This window comes from Paramacrobiotus metropolitanus, unplaced genomic scaffold (assembly GCF_019649055.1).
Source record: "Paramacrobiotus metropolitanus isolate TYO unplaced genomic scaffold, Prichtersi_v1.0 Parri_scaffold0000080, whole genome shotgun sequence".
Classification (NCBI taxonomy): domain Eukaryota; kingdom Metazoa; phylum Tardigrada; class Eutardigrada; order Parachela; family Macrobiotidae; genus Paramacrobiotus; species Paramacrobiotus metropolitanus.
The window spans coordinates 135,335-154,610 of record NW_026570300.1 but is presented as its reverse complement, the minus strand read 5'-3'; the positions used below and the strand labels follow the sequence as shown (position 1 = coordinate 154,610).

The window sequence follows — 19,276 nt, the reverse complement described above, 5'->3', positions numbered from 1 at the left end:
CATACGATAAGCGGCTACCAAGTACAATCAACCAAATACTTTTTGTAGCTAAACGGCACAGGTCTTTAATTTTTGACAAACAATCAGAACACGTCTGATGCGACGGCAGTTAACGGAACTATTCCAATAGTCTCAAAACTTTTCTTGACGTCCCATAAACAAGATGGCTTTGGACGGATTATGTCGGATGACGTAGACAAAGGGATGGTCGACAATAAAATCGATGGGGATCTCGATAGGCCCATGACTCGCAGATGTCCCCCATCCCATTATTAAAGCACTGGCAGCAGCCGCTTCGGTTCCTTTTTCGTCAACGTCTAAGCGATAAATAAAAGGGTCAACTGCATTCTAGCCATGTCGGTACAATTAATTTTCGTTTTTCATTAGAATCCCGGATGGATTAACAACATACTGCGTACGTAGTATAAGAAAAAGTAAATCTTTTATTTTGTTTAAAAGATTGGCATACCAATAAACGTTTTGTGGAAACCCTTCGTGATTTTCAGCCTTCGCCCACTGCTGACTGACGGACTGACGATTTCGCTTAAGTCCGCATCGTTGGTGAAAACGTCCTGCACACCAATAATCTCCAGCATGTCCTTTAAATCAAACTGGCTGTCCACTTTAAATTTTGGCAGGCGAAGTTTGACCTGTTGGCGGGATGACCTTTCGGCCAGCTCCTGCATGGCTTGCGCCGTCAGCGCTTTTTCCAGTGCGCGTAAGCCATTTTTCTGTTTCGGCAGATAGATCAGCATCGATGCTTCACGGTCCATGTACGGAATTTCCAGATACTGGATCTGCAGTCGCTCGTGATCGACGTAGTTCCATTTCGCTACCTGCCGCATCATCCGTACCGTCGCTGCTGTGCCGTCCAGTTTTGTGAATAAGGCATCAGTAGTACTGGTGGTTGCAAAGGCACTATCCCATGACGCTTTAAAGTAGATGGCATTGGCCAGGAGGGCTTGCGTCTGGCCGTCGACAGACCCCGGTGGGAGGAGGTCCTTGATTTTGCCAGCGGTATGGTTCTCCACCCAACGATTAATATCCTGACGCGCGGCATTGCTCTGGTTTTTAAAGTCTTTTTCCTGGACGTCTGCCTTTAGCTTGGTCTTTACCAAATTGGCGTAACTGATTTTCAGATTTAGCCCATTGCGAATAAAACCTGCATATAACTGCGTATATTAAATCCTTGAAAATGCTAAATTAATCAGTACACAATTTGTGCTAAATTGGCCCACGCCATTATCCAGCGCCGACTGTAGGACTACTGGTTATGCAGCCTGCATATAACTGGGCATCATGAATTTTTAAAGCACTATTCTAAGAAATAAAGTTACACATACACCGTTAGCCAGCGCCAACTGCATCGAATCGCCTTGTCGTTGCCATGACCCACCGCGTCGCGGCGATCCGGTGGGGTCCACCGATTTGTTCACAGTGTCCGAGATTTTCATGGCGTTGATTAAGCCGGCAAAAGCGTCAACGATCACATCATTTGAGGCTTGTCCATTCTTCGCGGCTTTACTGAACTCGAGCGCAGTGTAAAGATTACTCCGGGTCTTGCCCTTGGCGCCCAGAAACACCAGCATTGTACAGTACATGATGCTCAGCGGCGACACCGTTAAATTCCCGTTGGTATCTGAGCGGTGGCAGCATTGTACAGGTTCACTGACACACTGCTGATGGACGGCGTCAGATCAAACTGACCGGAAGAAGCCGGGTCGTTAGATCCCATGTCGGAGCGGATTTGTTGGGTCAGAAAACTGTTATTCGAAGTTATCCCAGATACCAGATAGTAAACGCCGACCGACACGTCTAAGAATTAAATTTAACGGCGGAAATATCAGAAACCCGAAATAATTTGACCGATATTTATAGCGGTGATGATGCTTTTTTAGGTCCCACCTTCGCGTGTACTAGTAAAATAACCGGATGTTCGTGGCAAAACTGGAAAATCTACCGGTAATTTACCAGTTGGTCGGTCGTTTAACCGCACTTATCAGCGCTTCGCATCGAAATGACTTTTGGTTTCAGGCAGCATGGATTGATTTCTGAATGACGCCCACAGTCAGTTGTCTTGAAGAAATGCAACTTTCCAAACGTACCGGTACTTCCATAGATGCACGCACAGCATCGATGTTAAATCGTCGGAATTCTTGCACCGGTGAGTAGAAACTAGAAACTGTTTGCTAGAACGTGTATTACGCACTGGAAACCTACAGATACCGTAGTCAGGATTGAAAGAACATGACTGCCGGAACATGAATACTCGCAAGTTAGCTGGAACAAGAATCAGTAACTAGTGGGTCTGTCTGTAAACGTACTTGCTGTCCTGCCGTACAAACTGCAAGTCATTCTGGATTCAGCTGTTTATCCAAAAAAAACAGCATTGCTCTGGAGTCTGGACTATTGTAACATTACAAACATTACTACTGTAACTGTCAAAATATTCACTTCTACCTCTTGTAAGTACCTCTACGGTATTTAAATAATGCAACGCCCACCGAAACACGTATGCATGTGCTCTTTATAATTAGTGCTGGATCGACCGAAATCCCTGCGAAAAGCCTGCGGTAATCGAGTCATATTTCTCGTACGGTTCCCTTATGGCCGGTAAATATTAGTGTACTGGTTGTAATTCTACGCTAATTACTAATACACAGGTTACAGGTATTACATATTTCACCACTAGGCCTGCAGATAGCGATTGTAAACTAATTAACTCCGACTGTCTTCATACAGACTGTTGCAGAAATTTTACAATTTAATGAAAGCAGATTTGGTATTAGGAAAGCTCGTAAATACAGGCAGGCAGGAAACATTTTGGCCTTCACAATCTAGTTTACGTTAAGTGCAACCTACCGCAAGCTAGAAATAATTCCTTTTCAATCTACCGTAATTTAAAAGGTTTTATAAATAGTCAAGATGAATACTCAATTTTTGTCGAAGAAACAGGACACCCTTGATGCCAAACAGTTAGCCCGATTATTACATTCCACAAATGTTTGCAAAAGAGTCAAAAATTCTCCTGACGTCCCAAAAACAGGATGGCTTTGGATGGATGATGCCGGATGGCATAGATGAAGGGATGGTAGACAACAAACTCGATGGGGATCTCGCTAGGCCCATGGCTAGCAGATGCCGCGCGTCCCACTTGCAAGGCACTCGCAGCTGCCGCTTCGGTTCCTTTTTCGTCAATGTCTAATTGTAACCAATAAATAGAAGGTTAACCACGTTCTTTCCGTGTCGGTAAAATTAATTTGCATTTTTCATTCGCAGCCCTGCTGAAATTAACTACAGGCTGCATAATTATGTTATTGATTCTTTCACTGTAAAATATAGTAAACGCTTCGGTTTTAAAAACAATAATTGACATACCAATGAACGTCTTGTGCACACCCTTCGTGACTTTCAGTCTTGGTCCATTGCTGACGATACCACTCAAGTCCGCATCATCGGTAAAGACGCCCTCCACACCGATTTTCTCCAGCAAGTCTTTCAAATCAAACTGGCTCTCCATTTTGAATTTTGGCAGTTGCAAATTCACCAATTTTCGCGATGACCTTTCCGCTAAATCCTCCATAGCCTGCGCCGTTAGCGCTTTCTCCAGTGCGCGTAAACCGTTTTTCTGTTTCGGCAGAAAGATCAGCATGGATGCTTCACGGTTTATGTACGGAATTTCCAGATACTGAAGCTGCAGCCGATCGTCATCGGCATACTTCCATTTCGCAGTTTGACGCATCATGCGTACCGTGGCTGTTGTGCCGTCCAATTTTGTGAATTCGGCATCAGTGGTTCGGGCGGTTTCAAAGGCATTGGCCCACGAGGCTTTAAAGTAGATAGCGTTGGCCAGGATAGCTTGCGTTTCACTTTTGACGGATCCTGGGGGAAGGAGGTTCTTGATTTTGCCAGCGGTATGGTTCTCCACCCAACGGTTGATATCTTGACGCGCTGCGTTGCTCTGGTTTTTGAAGTCTTTCTCCTGGACGTCTGCCTTTAGTTTCGTCCTCACTAAATTGGCGTACTCGCTTTTCAAATTTAGTCCACTGCGGATAAAAACCTGCATAAAATTGCGTTTAATAAATTTTTGAAAATGTTTAATTGATTAGTACTTCTACACAATCTGTGCTAGATATGCCTACGTCGTTGCCCAGCGCCACCTGTAGCGACCATCGCGCATACAAAACTGCACATGATGAATTGGCGATAAATGCTAAATGCGGTACATCACATGTTAATCACCGTTTTAATTATAACATGCATTGTGTAAATTAAATCAAGTTACACATACACCGTTTGCCAACGCCAACTGGAGCGAATCGCCCTGTCGTTGTCGTGAACCACCACGGCGCGGCGATCCGGTGGCTTCCGCGGATTTATTTGCATTGTCCGAAATTTTCATGGCGTTCATTAAACCGGCAAAAGCTTCGACGATCGCATCATTTGAGGCTTGTCCATTCTTCGCCGCTTTATTGAAATCCAGAGCTGTGTAAAGATTGTTGCGGGTCTGGCCCTTGGAGCCCAGAAACACCAGCATCGTACAGTACATGATGCTCAGCGGCGACACCATTAAATTCCCCGTTGGTATCTGCTCGGTGGCAGCATTGTACAGATTCACTGACACACTGCTGATGGACGGTGCTAGGTCGAACTGAGCTGGAGAAACCGGCTCGCTGTGTCCCATGTCGGAGTCAACTTAAAAGGCGAAACAGTTATTATCCGGTTAAATCAGGGATCGAGTAAATGCCCGTGCTTGAGAGCAGCATAAACATAACCACAGAAAATGCCAAGCCTGAAATATTTTACCGGTATTTATAAGTAGCTTTTAAAGATGTTTTCTCAGGGCCCACCTTCGCGTGTACTGGTTTACTAACTGGATATACTTGCCAAGATTGACAAGTTTACCGGTAACATGCCAGCTTGTCAGCGGTTTCACTGTTCTTATCACCGCTTCATATCTGGAATCTGAATGATTTTGTCTCCTGACACTGGGTTAATGACATGCATCTTCGCAGGCGCTTGCAAGTTGCAACCAGCCAGAACTAGGAAGAACAAAAGCTAAAAGTTTCGACGAGATTTTGAGCACTTTCTTGTTACCGTGCAGTAAGTATTGTCCAAACCAATACTTTCACTTCCACAACTCATTCCATTAACTTGTCACACTACTCTACGATAACGGACGCAGTTGTCATTAATGAAGTTACCGATGTTACGCTAACTTGGTTTAACCAAAGCCAGTAGACTACTGTAATACAAGCCAAGAAGCAGGCATAATATATATATAACACGGTCACGTAGCCACGCCGCTGATCATAAAAGACTTCAGACCAGACGTCTTTGATACGTAGTTCTTGGAATTTATTCCATAAGTAATAATTCGTCGTGCGAAATATGCAGACGAGCTTGCTGTACGACCTGCACAAAACGATGTGGCGAAACGGATGCAACATTAAATAAAAATCACAATTAAAAACTGGAAAGTAATACAGGATGTTTCCGAAAACGGTCTATTCACTACTACTGGCATTGTCTGTTTGCCTTGTTTCTAGTACAAATTAGCATTGCCTATCTATGTCATGACCAAATAATACGCCAAGCAGACTTGTGCAGTGATGGATCGCATCGCAAATTAAAGAATGAACACATGTCACAAGGGCATCGGAAGTTAAGCAGTTTACAAGAATATAAAATAATTAATTTTCGCGATAACTGGAAGGATAACTTATATTTTTGACTTAATCGCGATCAAACATCACAGCACAGGCCGCAAAGAGTCTTGCACAGTACTTTTAAAATGCCATCATGTGCCGTCCCCGGATGCGGTGTGGCGAACAGCTCTTATAAAGGCCCGCATAAACATTTGTTTGAATGCCCAAAGCAACCGGCAGGTATGCGTGAGCGTTGGATTCAAGCGATACCGCGGGACTGGGAGAAGCTACCACGGCCACTCCGTCTAATGGTATGCGAAGATCGCGATCGCTTTGTATCTTCCCTTATTGTCCGCTCGCGGCGTGTGCAAGTAGCCGGCACATTTGAAGATATGCCGATCAAACCTGCACTACAACCCGGCGCTGTACCATCTGTTCGGCCAACACATCCGGCATATTTATCGAGAGTGGATATCGCCTTACGTGAAGGGCCGGCACTGAAGATCCAAAAAAGAAAAAACAAAGCGCTTCTTAATGGTGTCCATCAGTGTCAGCAAAAAACTGCGGAAACTAGCATCAGTGATTATTCGCAGCTCGCGGCGGAAGTGCAGAATATGCTCATCAAAATTACAGCGGAACTGGAATACACAAATCAACATGAAACACTATCAACCTGGCATGTGAATGTGTCTCCTGGGAAAACTATAATCTATCAGTTTGACACAAGCTGCCTTGAATGCCTTCCACCGGTGATACCGCGGAGCATTATTTTTTCTGGATCACTGTTCCCAACTACATGCATAGGTACTATAGTTAACTGCAATCATTGTAAAATTCAGATATAAAATAACACTTCGATAAAATTTTAATTTACTACTTCGCTTTTCTCGTATTCCGGTCACTGTAAAATTTTAATTTACTACAGATACAGTACTTAATTCGCTTTTTCTCGTATTCCGGTCACATCAACTATACAGTTTAATATTCCTGCAGTGCGAAATACCGGTATGTGCGATCGTACCAGTAACCGGTGACCGGAATATGAAACCATTCACTCAAAGTGACCGGAATATGAAAAACAGCGAAGTACAATAAATGAGTATAAACTGAGTTAATACAAAAACTTACTGCACACTTATGGCGGTTTTTTAATAAAGGTACAAAGGTTTTTGTCGGGTCAGCGGCTGTAAACCTGTGGTCTGATCTTGCTGGACTCCTTATTTCTGTCTCCGGAACAGCTCTGATTGCCGACAAAAAAGGGCCCGGAGCATTTTACGAAGAGATTTTGCCGATGTCTGAGAGGCATGTTATTTTGTTGTCCGAGCAACTGTTGCTAAAGCGCGGTTTAACGATGTTACGCTAACTTGGTTTAACGCGGTGAGAGAAACACCGGCCAGACATGATTTCTCATTTATTTAGGGCAGCGATGAATAGTGGAGATCATCATTCTTGAACTTCACCTGCTGGACAATCACATCTTCATCCAACTTCGCCGAATTCATTATGTTCGCCAGCGTATTGCCGGCCTGTTCCTATCTCGTACCACCAACCTCTCCACTCACGCATCCGGCAATAGATGGCCTAATTCTCAGCTCGCATTGGATTACATGGTGTTAACATGCCGTTGTAGTAATTTCGTGATGCGCACTGAATTGTGTAAGTGGAAATTGTATTGCGATGTGACCTTTTATTATTTCGGAATTTGCGATAAGCAAGTGGCCAGTACCCATGCTATAGATAGCATGACTTGGAGGCACCGCGTCCTGCGTCTGAAAGGGATGCTTGCCCCTTTCGCCTTGCGAAAAACTGCACGCGCAATGGACCGACCACGGGCAGACACAGGGCAGACCAATTTCTCCCTCCTCCTGTGTCTCCTCCATTGTTTTACATCGTGTATGCGCATGACCACTACCGGACTCCGCATAGTCACTTTTGTGAGTCGGGCCCGTGCCTGTGGGAGCAGGCCATGTCGTAGAGAGCAGCGTCTTAATTACTTTTTAATTACTTTTTATGGCCCCTGCGCCCGGCTTGTGCGCCTGCTCTCTTGATCGGCGGCTTATCGCAAATCAGGTATTATTTAAGATCACCAGCCTTCCCATCCGGCCTTTTCTACTGCTAGTGTTTAAATGTTTCTACTGCTAGTGTTGCGGACTTGAACCACGTTCTTTTTCTGAAGAAGTTTATTAAAGGTCAGTCCTCACCCGTGCAACTCTTTCGCATAATGGTACGCACAGAACCGCACCGGAAGTAGCCGCATACGCATCATTTGGCCCCGAATCCGGATTCAACTCCCCGACCACGAATCAGGCGTTAGCATCGCGCAGTCGCTCGCAAACACGCTCCTTCCGGTGGCCGTGCATGTTCTGACGTTTGCACGAGACTCCGCTGCCGGGCTGAGGCTGGTCAGTTGCCCCAACAGCGCTGCCGGCGTTTCTCTGTCGTTAAGAAGTTTGAATAACAGCACAGATACACGCTGCAAGTTTTACTAAAGTTAATAAACTAAGCAGTTCTTAAAAGCTTATCTACCGTCATGCGGAAGTTGTTTGCTAGAACGCGAGGTACGAACGTTGGAAATATACGCTGAGGGTGTACCGGAAAATGCGTAATAGTAATTCAACAGTGTTTTTATTGATTTGGCATTATAGCACTTAATTACTTGTCCACTGGCCGCTGCCACCTAAACGCATAATTACGCTGCGACACAAACCACATTCTGTAATTGTTAAATAAATTACAACACTTCTTCAGCCATTATAATCCTTTTTCCAAGCAAGCACTCACAAGAAAACTCAAAACCACAGATAAGAACACAGAATTGTTTTACTCCACTAATTGAATCTATCTACGCCCCACTACACACCGCCTCCCCGAGTTATCTCCCTCATAAAAGCATACTCTCCGGTTGTTCTAAAAACTTCTTAAAATGCTGCAGCCATTGTGCGCCGACCGCGCCATCCACCACCCGATGGTCACAGCTCAGCGTCACGCTCATGACCGTCGCAATGCGATGCCTAAATAAATCAACAGGAACAATGTTATAAAATCAGAAATTATTTGAAAAAAAATTATCTCACCCTTCTTTACTCCGTTCATCGGCGACTAACTGTTTCTGTGCACCACCAACAGCCAGAATGCAGCTCTAAAATTAAAACAAAAACATGTCAACAAAATCGTATCCGTACATTTCAGCAAATTAAACTGTTCAAGAAAATAAGTTAGCAACGCTTTCCAGGATTATTCTTGGTTGGGCATAGCATACCTGGGGTGGATTTATGACAGCGGAGAAATTCTTAATGCCGAACATGCCCAAATTGGACACGGTGAAGGTGCCGCCCTGGAATTCATGGGGTTTCAGTTTGCCTTTGCGGGCTGCATCCGCCAACCGCACGACATCGGCGTTGATTTCCACCAAACCCTGCGAAAAATCTCGAATTATTTTAAAAAATATCAAAAAATTCTGTGGAAATTTTATATTCTGCGTTACATACCTTCGTGTCTGCGTTGGTAACGATGGGAGTTATCAGACCGGCATCGGTGCTGACAGCCACACTGACATCCACCATGTTATATCTGCGAATCAATGCGAAAATCAGTCTGTTGAAATAGGTCTAACGTAAAAACAAACAAATCTGAATAATAAAACGACAACAAATTTAACTGATTAAAACGACTGTCAATAATCAATAATTAATCATTACAGTTAAGCTCGCCCGATTTCTTGTCGTTGAAAGAACTTACAAAAATTCAGCTAAATGTGTGTTTTAGATTTCAGATCGTCACATTTCTCAGTCTAATACGTACTGCCGTATGAAAGTGTCCATCCATGACGAGTTAGCTTGCGGGACCTTCTTGCAGGCCAACGCCGACGCTTTGATGATGAAATCGTTAACGGATAATTTCACTTTCTCCTTCTCCAACATGGTGTTCAGTTCCTGCCTTAATCTAGCAAACCAAGAGGTGTGAAAACAATTTTTTCCAAAAATTGTCAGCCGTTAACGACTTACTCCATAATTTCATCCAAAATGATATCAACGGATAAGTAATAATGCGGTATAGTCTGCTTGGATTGTAGTAAACGTTTGGCAATGACCTGCAAAAAATGGTTGAAATTAAGCTATAACATACTAACACAACTAATCCTCGCGCACTGACTTTTACACTGTCTTGAACATCCCCATACCGGATAACTCAGCCACTTTACTACAACAGTTCGTATTCAAAACTAGTCCTCGCCACATCATATTTTGTAGTGTCTTTGGAAGGACATCAACAAATGAAATTAAACATAGAGAAAAACTGCCTGTGCACCAGAGTTATTTGATTTATAATGCTGTGCATGGCTGTATGTATGCCAAATCAAAATACTCTTAAATAGCGCTTTTTAATAGCGCTTTTTTAATCATACCTGCCGAATATTGGTCATGGGTATGTCTTGGTATGTTCCCTCTTCGACCGCAGCCCCCTTCTTGGTCGTCGCCTTCTTCGGAGCATCCTCGGCGCGGGCCGCTTTCGCGCCCGGCTGATGCTTTTCCACATCCTCGGCGACAATTCGGCCATCCGGACCGCTACCCCGAATTTCCTACACCCGATTATTTCCCATCAACGAAAATGCTTAAGCCACCAAATATCTTTAATTTCGCTATTACTTACCGACAGATCCAAGCCTTTCTGGTGCGCCAAGGATCTCGCCAGCGGACTAGCAAAGACGCGGTCCCCTTCCTTCCTCTTGGGCGCCTCGGTAGATCGCCGCTCATCGGCCTCTTCCCGGCGCTCTTCGCGCGGCTCCTTGCGCTCCTCACGCTGCTCTTTCTGCTCGTCGTCCTGTTTGGCGGGTTTCTTCTTCGACGACGCACCGGCCGCATCGGGCTTCATGTCCTTGAAGGCGGCAATGTCTTTCTTGTCCGACACAAATATCGCGACCATCTACAATAAAAAAGTTGATACTTCAAGTATTATAATTATAAGGCTTCGTGGAGAAAAAAAATAGAGCGTAGAAAACAAGATAATGCCGAACAGCCAACCAAGGTTTCCACATTCGATGATTTACCAAAAATAACCATTTAACAATACTTATTTACAGGTGAGCAGAAGATTTTTTCGTTTTATGTCGAAAATATTGAAAAATATAAACCCCAAATAATTTGCATTTAGTATTTGCACATGTGAAGCAGATGTAACAGCGAGACCAAAGCCTATACTCTACATCGCACCGCTAATTTAGACGGATGAGTGCAAGTACTGCAACTAACCGAAACGAACAATTTTTCGAACGAGCATTCGCAACAGGCATCTACCGTTTCCAAAATGCAAGTAAAAACAAAATCAATTACTTACGAAATGTATCGTTAAATAGACGAAAAAGTGCTCAGGAACTAAACCAAACGTCAAGTAATGTAAAACATAAAAGAGAGCGCAATGCAAATGCTCTCCTCGGTGCATTACCTGACCAACGGGCACATCCGGCGTCCCATCGGGGACGAAGAGCTTGGCCACGTAGACCTCCTCGGGATTCTCCCAGTTCCAGTCGATGGTCGCCTTATCCGTTTCCACCTGGGCAATCATATCGCCCTCCTTGATCACATCCCCTTCTTTCTTGCCCCACGATTTAATAGTGGACTTCTCGACGGTGGGTGAGAGCGCCGGAAGGTTGACCTTCTGATGCGGGGGTAGTTGCCCTGGTCAGCCGATGCGGAACTCTCCGATTTCTTGGTGGACTCCCGCGAGTCGGTAATCTTCCGATCTTCCCGCTCTTCCGAGGACTGTTTGGATTGAGATTTCTCGGCTGACTTGTCACTGCTGCTTTTGGCTTGCTCGGGAGTGAAGTCCTTAAACGCAGCTATATCGTCTTTGTTTGGGACGATTACACAGACAATCTGAAATAACCGAAGAAAGTTATTACGGAAGAATGTCAAACGACACACATAACTCAAAAATAATCTAATAATTACATCAAATCATGGCTCAAAAGATTCATATCATTCATCAAAATGTCAAGTAAGAGAGGAAAACAGATAAACTTATGACAGCGTTAAATAAATAAATTACTACAGCGTTCAAAAAGATTAGAAAATAATTTTCCGGAAAACGCAGTACTGTAGTAGTACTGCGTCGTTGTGATTAATTAGCATCAGAAAAAAATTGAAAATCGAATAATCTAGCAATAAAAAATCTGGTGAGCAGAATTCAAGCAAAAGAAGTGCGTGTTTATGGATATCATTAATTTGTTGCCCAAATAAACTGAGGCGTATAGAGAGAACAATATTAACTATTACAGATTATGACAGCCTGTCATTGAATATTTTTGTTTATGAAAAGCAGACCAGCGCATCATAATAAAAAAAAACAAGTAACAAAAAAACAAATCTTCAAGATTAATTCGCTTTAGCGTTGATTTGATTTCAAAGACTTCGACAGGTCGCGGTAGCAAGCCCTTATTCAACATTTCTCGACGGCAACCTGCACCATCCACGAGCAGAAGCTGACTACTTTCACAGGTTTACCTGGCCGAGGGGAATATCCTTGGTCCCTCCAGCCACGAGAATCTTGGCCAAATAGCCCTCTTCCGGCGTCTCAAAGTCCATGGTGGCCTTATCGGTCTCTATCAGCGCCAACAAATCCCCTTCGCTCAACTTATCGCCCTCTTTCTTCTCCCAGCTCTTAATACTTCCCCGCTCCATTGTGGGAGATAATGCCGGCAGCGGAACTTTTGTATGCTGTGGTAAACCTGAAACATTTTATACATTTCGTTATACATACAAACATAATAAAACGCATTACTTACAACTAGAAAAAGTCCGGTTCTAGGGTACACTGCAGTACCAACATTTTAAGTAAAATTAGCAAAAAAGGCAGAAGTAATTACCACAATTAAAAAGTGAATTAAAAGACTGCAGAATCAAAATAATTTATTATTCAGTATTTTTCGCATTAATTTTTCGCATTCTATTCAAATTATTCGGCGTTATTACAGAGTTATCGGCATTTCTCAGCAACATCAATAAAACAAAACAAATATAAATTTTTGTAAGAAATTATAAATACTCGAAAATAACCACAGCTTTCAAATTAACACGCATGACAACACTATATATAGTAAAAATCATTAAAATAAGCTGCACATAAACTAAATATTTTATGCTGACGCTAAATAAACACGATTGCATACCTCCTCCGGAAGCAAAGGAGCGAAAAAGGCGGGGACCCTTCGAATAACCACTGGTATACCACACATCCTCCGCCTGGCCGTTTTTCAGCGACAAGACACTGCAAATATTTTACAAAACATGTAAAATTCAGGGAAAAATTGTGCTCTGCAAGCACCCTTACGTTGCCCGTCGGGAAAAGGGAAGAGCTGAGTTTGTGGAGAGCCATCTGGCGTGTCGCTCCACTGACTTCTGGATATCCGATCGCGGCAGCTTCCGACACAGCATACGCGCATTTCTGGTGATTTTATACATGGTGCTTCCAGTCCGTCAAGGATGCAGATCGCTTAAAAAGAGAAGTTTCCGCCAGGATAAGCAGACGGCCAGCTGAGAAAAAGGCGAACGGCGCTTTATCTGTTATCTTCTCTCAGTTTGTCATCAGCCGTTTAGCGCTGTCGGCCCTGCAGCTGCAGAAGATAAGGGATGGTGAAGCCCACTTTTTCCGCCGATAACAAAACAGGATCAAGATAAAATATTGGATTCGAGATCAAATGGGAACAAAACGAGCAGAAGTTAACAAAATTTGCACTAATTTCCAATTTATAAATTTCCCAATTTTAACTGGAGAAAATTTGGAAACACCCGAAACAAGACAGTGGTGTGAGCCGACCCCCAATTCCATTCGGCAGCGTAATGGGGTCCGATTTTACAGACACGCAAAGGCCAAAGACGCAAGTCGCAGACTCGCAGACTCGCAGTCGCAAGTACGTACTGCGTCCTGTACTTGTAGTTGTGCCATTAATTTTGTTATTTAGTTTTTCCATAAAGTCCTTGATTTTACTTCCATGAATACTATTTAAATTTGCGATTATTTTCGTTTCTAGCCCTTTGTTGTTCTTGAAACAAAAAATGTCGGGAAACATCTCAATTCTCAAACATTAACTCAACTAAGGAAGCGCAAAACGTTACAATACGATTATACGAGTATCCCTCCCGATCGATGCATTCCATTTACAGTGGAAATGGCATGTGAGACTTTTGAAGGTGGTGTTTGTAAATGTTGGAAGTTGGAACCGAGCAAATGATGAACGGAAGCAGGAAGCAAAATTGCGAAAGTGTTATGATGTTATGATTATGATGTTATCATAATATTTTTTGATCGTTTATGTGGAATTGATAATGAAGGTTGATTTTTAATTTGCTTGCTATTAATTTTATCAGTTTTTGTCCAGGATATCAAACGGTACAAATAACAGCGGGGACCGAACGAGTTCCGTGGATTCATTCGATCGCCTGTCATAGCTTAGCTTATAGACTGCAGAGACAGAGAGCCGCACCACACACTGCAGTTTCTCAAACGTGCGATTCGATTGTTGGTTATTTTTTGAAATCTCTTTAACCGTTTTCTGGACTCTTTGAAAGTGGAGCATCCTTAATCCTTACCATGCATCCGTTGTGTCGAAGGCTGCTGTATGCCGAGAATGGAATCGTTTCGATAGCTCGAAGGTGCGCTGTTTTCAAAATTTCAGTATACTCACTATACTGCATACACTATGCAGTGTGTTTGATGATTCTGTTAAGTCACTGCTGCTTTCTGAACGGAAATGTTTTTTATACTAATGGACTTCATTTGATACAGGACCGCGCGGACATTATCTAAGCCTCCCCGCATCACCAGCGTCAAGCAGGTGGTCACTCCGGGTCCGGAATTCCAAGGGAATCCGGGAAGACTCTTGGGGACCACGGGATTCTGCATTGCGGTACTTGTCTCTTATTCTCGCCAATTTCTTCGAATTCTCACGGTTTCTGAACAATTCCTTAGGTTAGTGGCGCCACATTTGTAGGTTGTGTTATTTGGAATTATGAAAAAGTGCGAAAGAGTTTAAAGGAGAAGATTGCGGGATTGCTTCCCTCTTTATCATCCAAAAACAACGAAAGTATTACAGAAAAGGTAGGAAAGAGTTTTAAAACTAATTTGTTTATTAATTATGTTTGATAATATTTTTCTATTTCGTTATAGTGTTTGTTTTTGTATGGATGTACGTATTTTTGGTATGTCGGTAAACAGTTGGCGTTTGCAGATAAAATCATTCTGGAGAGAACAGAACCATGGGAAAAAGCTGATTTTAACGATAATAACATTAAACTGCATCGTGTTTATGATGTGGCAAGTGCGGAGTCTGCAGCCGTTCATGACTAAATATTTCCTGTCCGATCCTAAAGCCCGACAATTAGGAGTGCCCATGTTTTTGTCCATGTTCAGCCAGATTGCGCCGTTTCATCTGCTGTGCAATATGTATGTACTCTGGAGCTTCTCCGACGCGGTTATGCACATGTTCGGACAGGAGCAGTTCCTTTTCTTCTACATCTCTGCAGGTAAAATACGTATGCCGAATAGTATGTACCTGTTCCCACTTCATAGTATTTCTCTTGTTTAATTTGACTGTGTATTTATCTAACTTCTCTAATGCGTATTTTGTTACTCTACATACCGAAACTTGGTAAATGATAAATTTTTAGATGTTATCTGACATTTTATCCGTTTACGGGACCTCTTGAATTGCAAATTCACATGCTTATTACTATTTTGGATAGTGTGGCGCTTCTTTTGAATGATGTATTCAGGTTGTTTTGATAATGTTTTTTTTTCTTTTGAATTTTTAATTTTATTAAAAGAGTTTTATATCTGTGTTAATTTTCATGCTTTACAGGTTTGTTTAGCGGTCTCTTTAGCCTAACAAACAAGATGTTCCGCGGCATACCGCAGCCCTCGTTGGGCGCATCCGGCGCCATTATTGCCGCGCTGGCAGCCGTGTGCACCGCCTTTCCCGACTCCAGACTGTCGATAATATTCCTGCCCATGTATACCTTCAGCGCGGACAGTGCCGTGAAGGCCCTCCTTCTTTTTGAAACACTGGGTGTCCTGTTAAAGTGGAGATTCTTCGATCACGCTGCTCATCTGGCTGGCATTCTTTTCGGAATGTGAGTGTTCTGGTGTATGATGTTGAGCATTTAACCGTACTTATTCTGTTGAAATTAATACTCGTACTGATTTTGATATTTAACTGAAAAGTTGGGAGCGGTTGATTGGATTCTTCAGGTGTTCGAGTACCTTTTTTCGGTGCACGTTTTAATTCGTTAATGAATGATACTTACAGCTTACAAGTTAACCGATACAAAATGATGCACAATTATCACACACACAAGGATATAACAATTTTTGTTGGTGTTTATGATGTAAACTATTTTATTTTTGAAGTGTATTTGTTAAATTTTACTCGTACAACGGACGTATGCATTTATGTTTGCATAATATCGTAATTAAATTTAAGCGTGTAGTAATGTTGCAGATGGTATGTGAAGTACGGCCATAAAATCACCTGGGCCAAACGGGAAGGCGTGCTGCAGTTGTGGCATCGTGTTCGTGGATAAAATTTGGAGGAAATCAGAAAACATAACTCTCGCACATCGATGCAGACGAAGATGGATATTATTGTGATCATCCCATGTCACTTTGGGTGGGTTTTTTGTTAATCAAGAGGAGCCCGGTTAACCTTGGAGACTGGAATTACTTGATTTATCGAAACTTTACTGCAATTGTAATTTCTGATTTTTGCTCCAGATGTCTTTTGAGTACGTTCAACGTTGGTTGTTTTCGGAATTAATTAAGTAACTGAAATAAAGTGGTGCTGCAGTCTGCGAAGAATTGAAACCGCCGTTTTTATAGCGACAGTGTTTTACGATCGGTTTTGAAAAAGATAATGCTTATTACTCACAATTTTCACATCCAGATTGATTTAACGAAAACGTGACAAAATTAAACGGAATAATTGCCGTTGAATGATTGTAAAATTGGTATGTACGGGCAGTACCGCCCAGTTTCATGATTTGTACAGCGGCAAGATTTGCAATGCGTTATATACGTAGGTACGGAGGCCTTATCAATATTATTGAATTACAAATTATGCAATAGTAGTTCGCCACCAATACAAACAAACCGAATCTTATCGCGTTTTATCAGTCCGGTACTGATTGGTAGCACTTCCTCATTCAACTTTGTGTTGTGAACCAGACCACACACAGTTAGGCGCAACAAACCCCAGAATAATTTTTTCGGAATTTATTCACATCGCCTTATTGGGATAACTAATTCAGATTTCCTAAAAACAGAATTCTGCAGTCGGCAGACACACGTGTACGATCTTCGGTGTAAAGTTATCAGCTATTAATTTTTAAATCCGCGCTCGTACAGCAAGCACAGATACGACTCGTACGAGTACATCAACCGTCCACAGCTGCACGAGATCGACGCCCAGCAACCACCGCGCCACAATCTTGGCACGACATCAGTGAATTTTGATTATTCCGAGTCGGGATTTTCTGACTGTTTCTTCAGGTTTTTTGGTTCACTGACGGGTTCGTCTTGCTCTTCCCTGGTTATCGCATATTTTTTCCTTTTTGTACCGTTATCATGCGAATCTACGTGGGCAATCTACCAAACGGGTATCGGCTGTCAGAGTTGATTGAGCTGTTTGAGAATTACGGGTGTGTATCGCGGGCGACGGCCATTCGGGATTTCGCCTTCCTGGCCATCTACGACCGCGACACGGCGCTCAACGCCATCAACGGCCTGAATAACTGCCGTTTTGGCAATAACGACATTATTGTGGAACCAGCGCGCTTCATCCGCAATCGTTTCCCTGGCTATCGGGGAAATAGTGGACGCTATTATGCTAATCAGAGCGCAGGCGGTAGTGAAGCACAGGATGCCTATTACGCGCAACAGGGAGACGCGGGCACCGGCACTAATGAGCATGCACAACAGGCAGAGCAGGGTGCTGTGAGTTACCAAGGGGACAACCAGAACGGTAAGGCGTCTCTAGCCATTTTTCAGGGTTTCTTTGCAGTTTTCTAAGGCGGAAGAGCTGGCGCACTTGCACGATAAAGTGATACGGTGATACGTCACGAAGGCAGACGGTGGTAGCTGATATCATGCTAGATAGAAGGGCGACGATCAGAATAGTCTTCGGTCAAGGCTTTTTTTGACTTATTTTTCCGCTTGATTTTAGTACAGTAACTGTCCCTTGTTCCATGCGATAAAGTGCAGAGTGGCCAGAATAGAAAAATTGTTGGCATTAAGACTCGTATTGTACCTTCCTGTAAACAGTATACGTAAGTTTTGCCAACAAACTACGAATTTGCAAAATTAAATGAATTAATTTTGCCAGAATTAACAATCATCCAAGTTTATTTGCAACTTTGATAGACTCGCCGATGAATGACTGCTGAACATATACGGGCAGCTAATATCATTAATTTTTCTAATAAGTAGTGTAATAGGTATTAATTATAAAAAATGTTGTGCAGGCCATTTAATTGATTCTTCGACTGTACACAGCACACAGTATATGCTTGTACTTAAAATTTAATTATATTTGTATGTTTAATTTGGAAATTAGTAAAATTTGATTGATTAATTAATTGTTGTAGTAAAGATAAATGAAAATACTAACGTCATCAATAAGCAGACGTAGTTAGGCATTCGGTATCCGTACCGTTTTTTAGAATAATGTGGATAACTATAATATTATTATTTATGTATTTAATTCTCCAGTTTTGACTAATCAAGTTTAATCGTAGTTAACTATAACCCCAACTATAACAACAACCAGCAGTACGACGAATCCCAGGCCCCGGGCAACCAGCAAGCTCCTGCCCGTGGCCGTGGACGCGGGCGCGGCCGTGGTCAGACCTTCCGGCGCAGCAGCCGCAACTACAACCAGCCGGCGGCAGCAGCGGGCAACACCCAACCCCAGGACCCTTCCCACGCGCCCGCCACCGTCCCTACCGAACCGGCCAACCAGGACGCTCAGACCGCACCCGGAGAAGGGACACCGACCGGTCGCGGACGGGGCCGTGGCCGCGGAGGGCGTCGGGGCGGACGCGGACGTCGGGGACGCGGCGGCCATCCGGATGAGCGTCGCGACAGCACCGCCAACCAGTCGGCTCCCCCCGGGAATGTCAGTACGGAGCCGGCCGCCACGGGAGCAGCGGGAGGGAGTGCCCAGCGACCGGCGGATGTGGCAGCGAGTATCGGCGGCGCCGGGGATGGCGTGCAGCAGCCGGGGGCGGCGGCGTTGAATGTCGTCGGGAAGGCGGTGACACCGGTGGAGAAGGCCGGCTCGAGTGCCGGTGGTGGTGGTGATGCAGTAGTACCTGTGACGGCGGCTTGTTAAGAATATTAGATATTTATTAGTTAGTTAACTAGCAGATGATGGCATTTGTTTTGTATGTTGATAACGGAGTAACCAAAAATCCCTGCCTTTATTTTTTTCCCTTCATGTTTGATGATTTTTTCTAATTCTGCATTTTCTGTTTTTACCTTCGTATCATATTTTCATGTCTGTTGTACATCTTACTAGATTTCTTCCTCCTCTTTCTAATTACCCCGCTGCTGTAGGTCTAAATAAACACGGGTAAAATTTG

The 19,276-nt window shown here is 43.4% G+C and overlaps 4 protein-coding genes across 4 annotated transcripts; 2 read left to right on the top strand and 2 right to left on the bottom strand.

Annotated features, from left to right (window-relative positions):
- Positions 1-4,844, bottom strand: LOC129595623 (heparin cofactor 2-like). Its single transcript, XM_055492681.1, has 6 exons — positions 4,292-4,844; positions 3,379-4,060; positions 3,034-3,201; positions 1,397-1,639; positions 470-1,162; positions 1-317 (listed from the first exon to the last, which is right to left on the bottom strand). Exons 1-6 carry the CDS (start codon positions 4,682-4,684, stop codon positions 133-135), a joined length of 2,364 nt encoding a protein of 787 aa, XP_055348656.1. The 5' UTR covers positions 4,685-4,844; the 3' UTR covers positions 1-132.
- A 3,413-nt stretch (positions 4,845-8,257) lies between these two features.
- LOC129595578 (dihydrolipoyllysine-residue acetyltransferase component of pyruvate dehydrogenase complex, mitochondrial-like) lies at positions 8,258-13,423 on the bottom strand. The gene is given in 13 exon segments (XM_055492628.1): positions 8,258-8,659; positions 8,723-8,787; positions 8,908-9,063; positions 9,137-9,218; positions 9,450-9,590; positions 9,653-9,738; positions 10,054-10,227; positions 10,299-10,571; positions 11,091-11,311; positions 11,314-11,521; positions 12,149-12,372; positions 12,814-12,911; positions 12,975-13,423. Coding segments are annotated over 13 exon segments (1,989 nt in total). The 5' UTR covers positions 13,106-13,423; the 3' UTR covers positions 8,258-8,529.
- A 450-nt stretch (positions 13,424-13,873) lies between these two features.
- LOC129595609 (presenilins-associated rhomboid-like protein, mitochondrial) lies at positions 13,874-16,489 on the top strand. The gene is made up of 6 exons (XM_055492668.1): positions 13,874-14,296; positions 14,430-14,550; positions 14,613-14,741; positions 14,872-15,166; positions 15,502-15,772; positions 16,141-16,489. The coding sequence occupies exons 1-6, from the start codon at positions 14,235-14,237 to the stop codon at positions 16,220-16,222; spliced, it is 960 nt and encodes a 319-aa protein (XP_055348643.1). The 5' UTR covers positions 13,874-14,234; the 3' UTR covers positions 16,223-16,489.
- Positions 16,490-16,868: 379 nt separating this feature from the next.
- Positions 16,869-19,276, top strand: LOC129595584 (uncharacterized). The gene is made up of 2 exons (XM_055492635.1): positions 16,869-17,658; positions 18,431-19,276. The coding sequence occupies exons 1-2, from the start codon at positions 17,262-17,264 to the stop codon at positions 19,024-19,026; spliced, it is 993 nt and encodes a 330-aa protein (XP_055348610.1). The 5' UTR covers positions 16,869-17,261; the 3' UTR covers positions 19,027-19,276.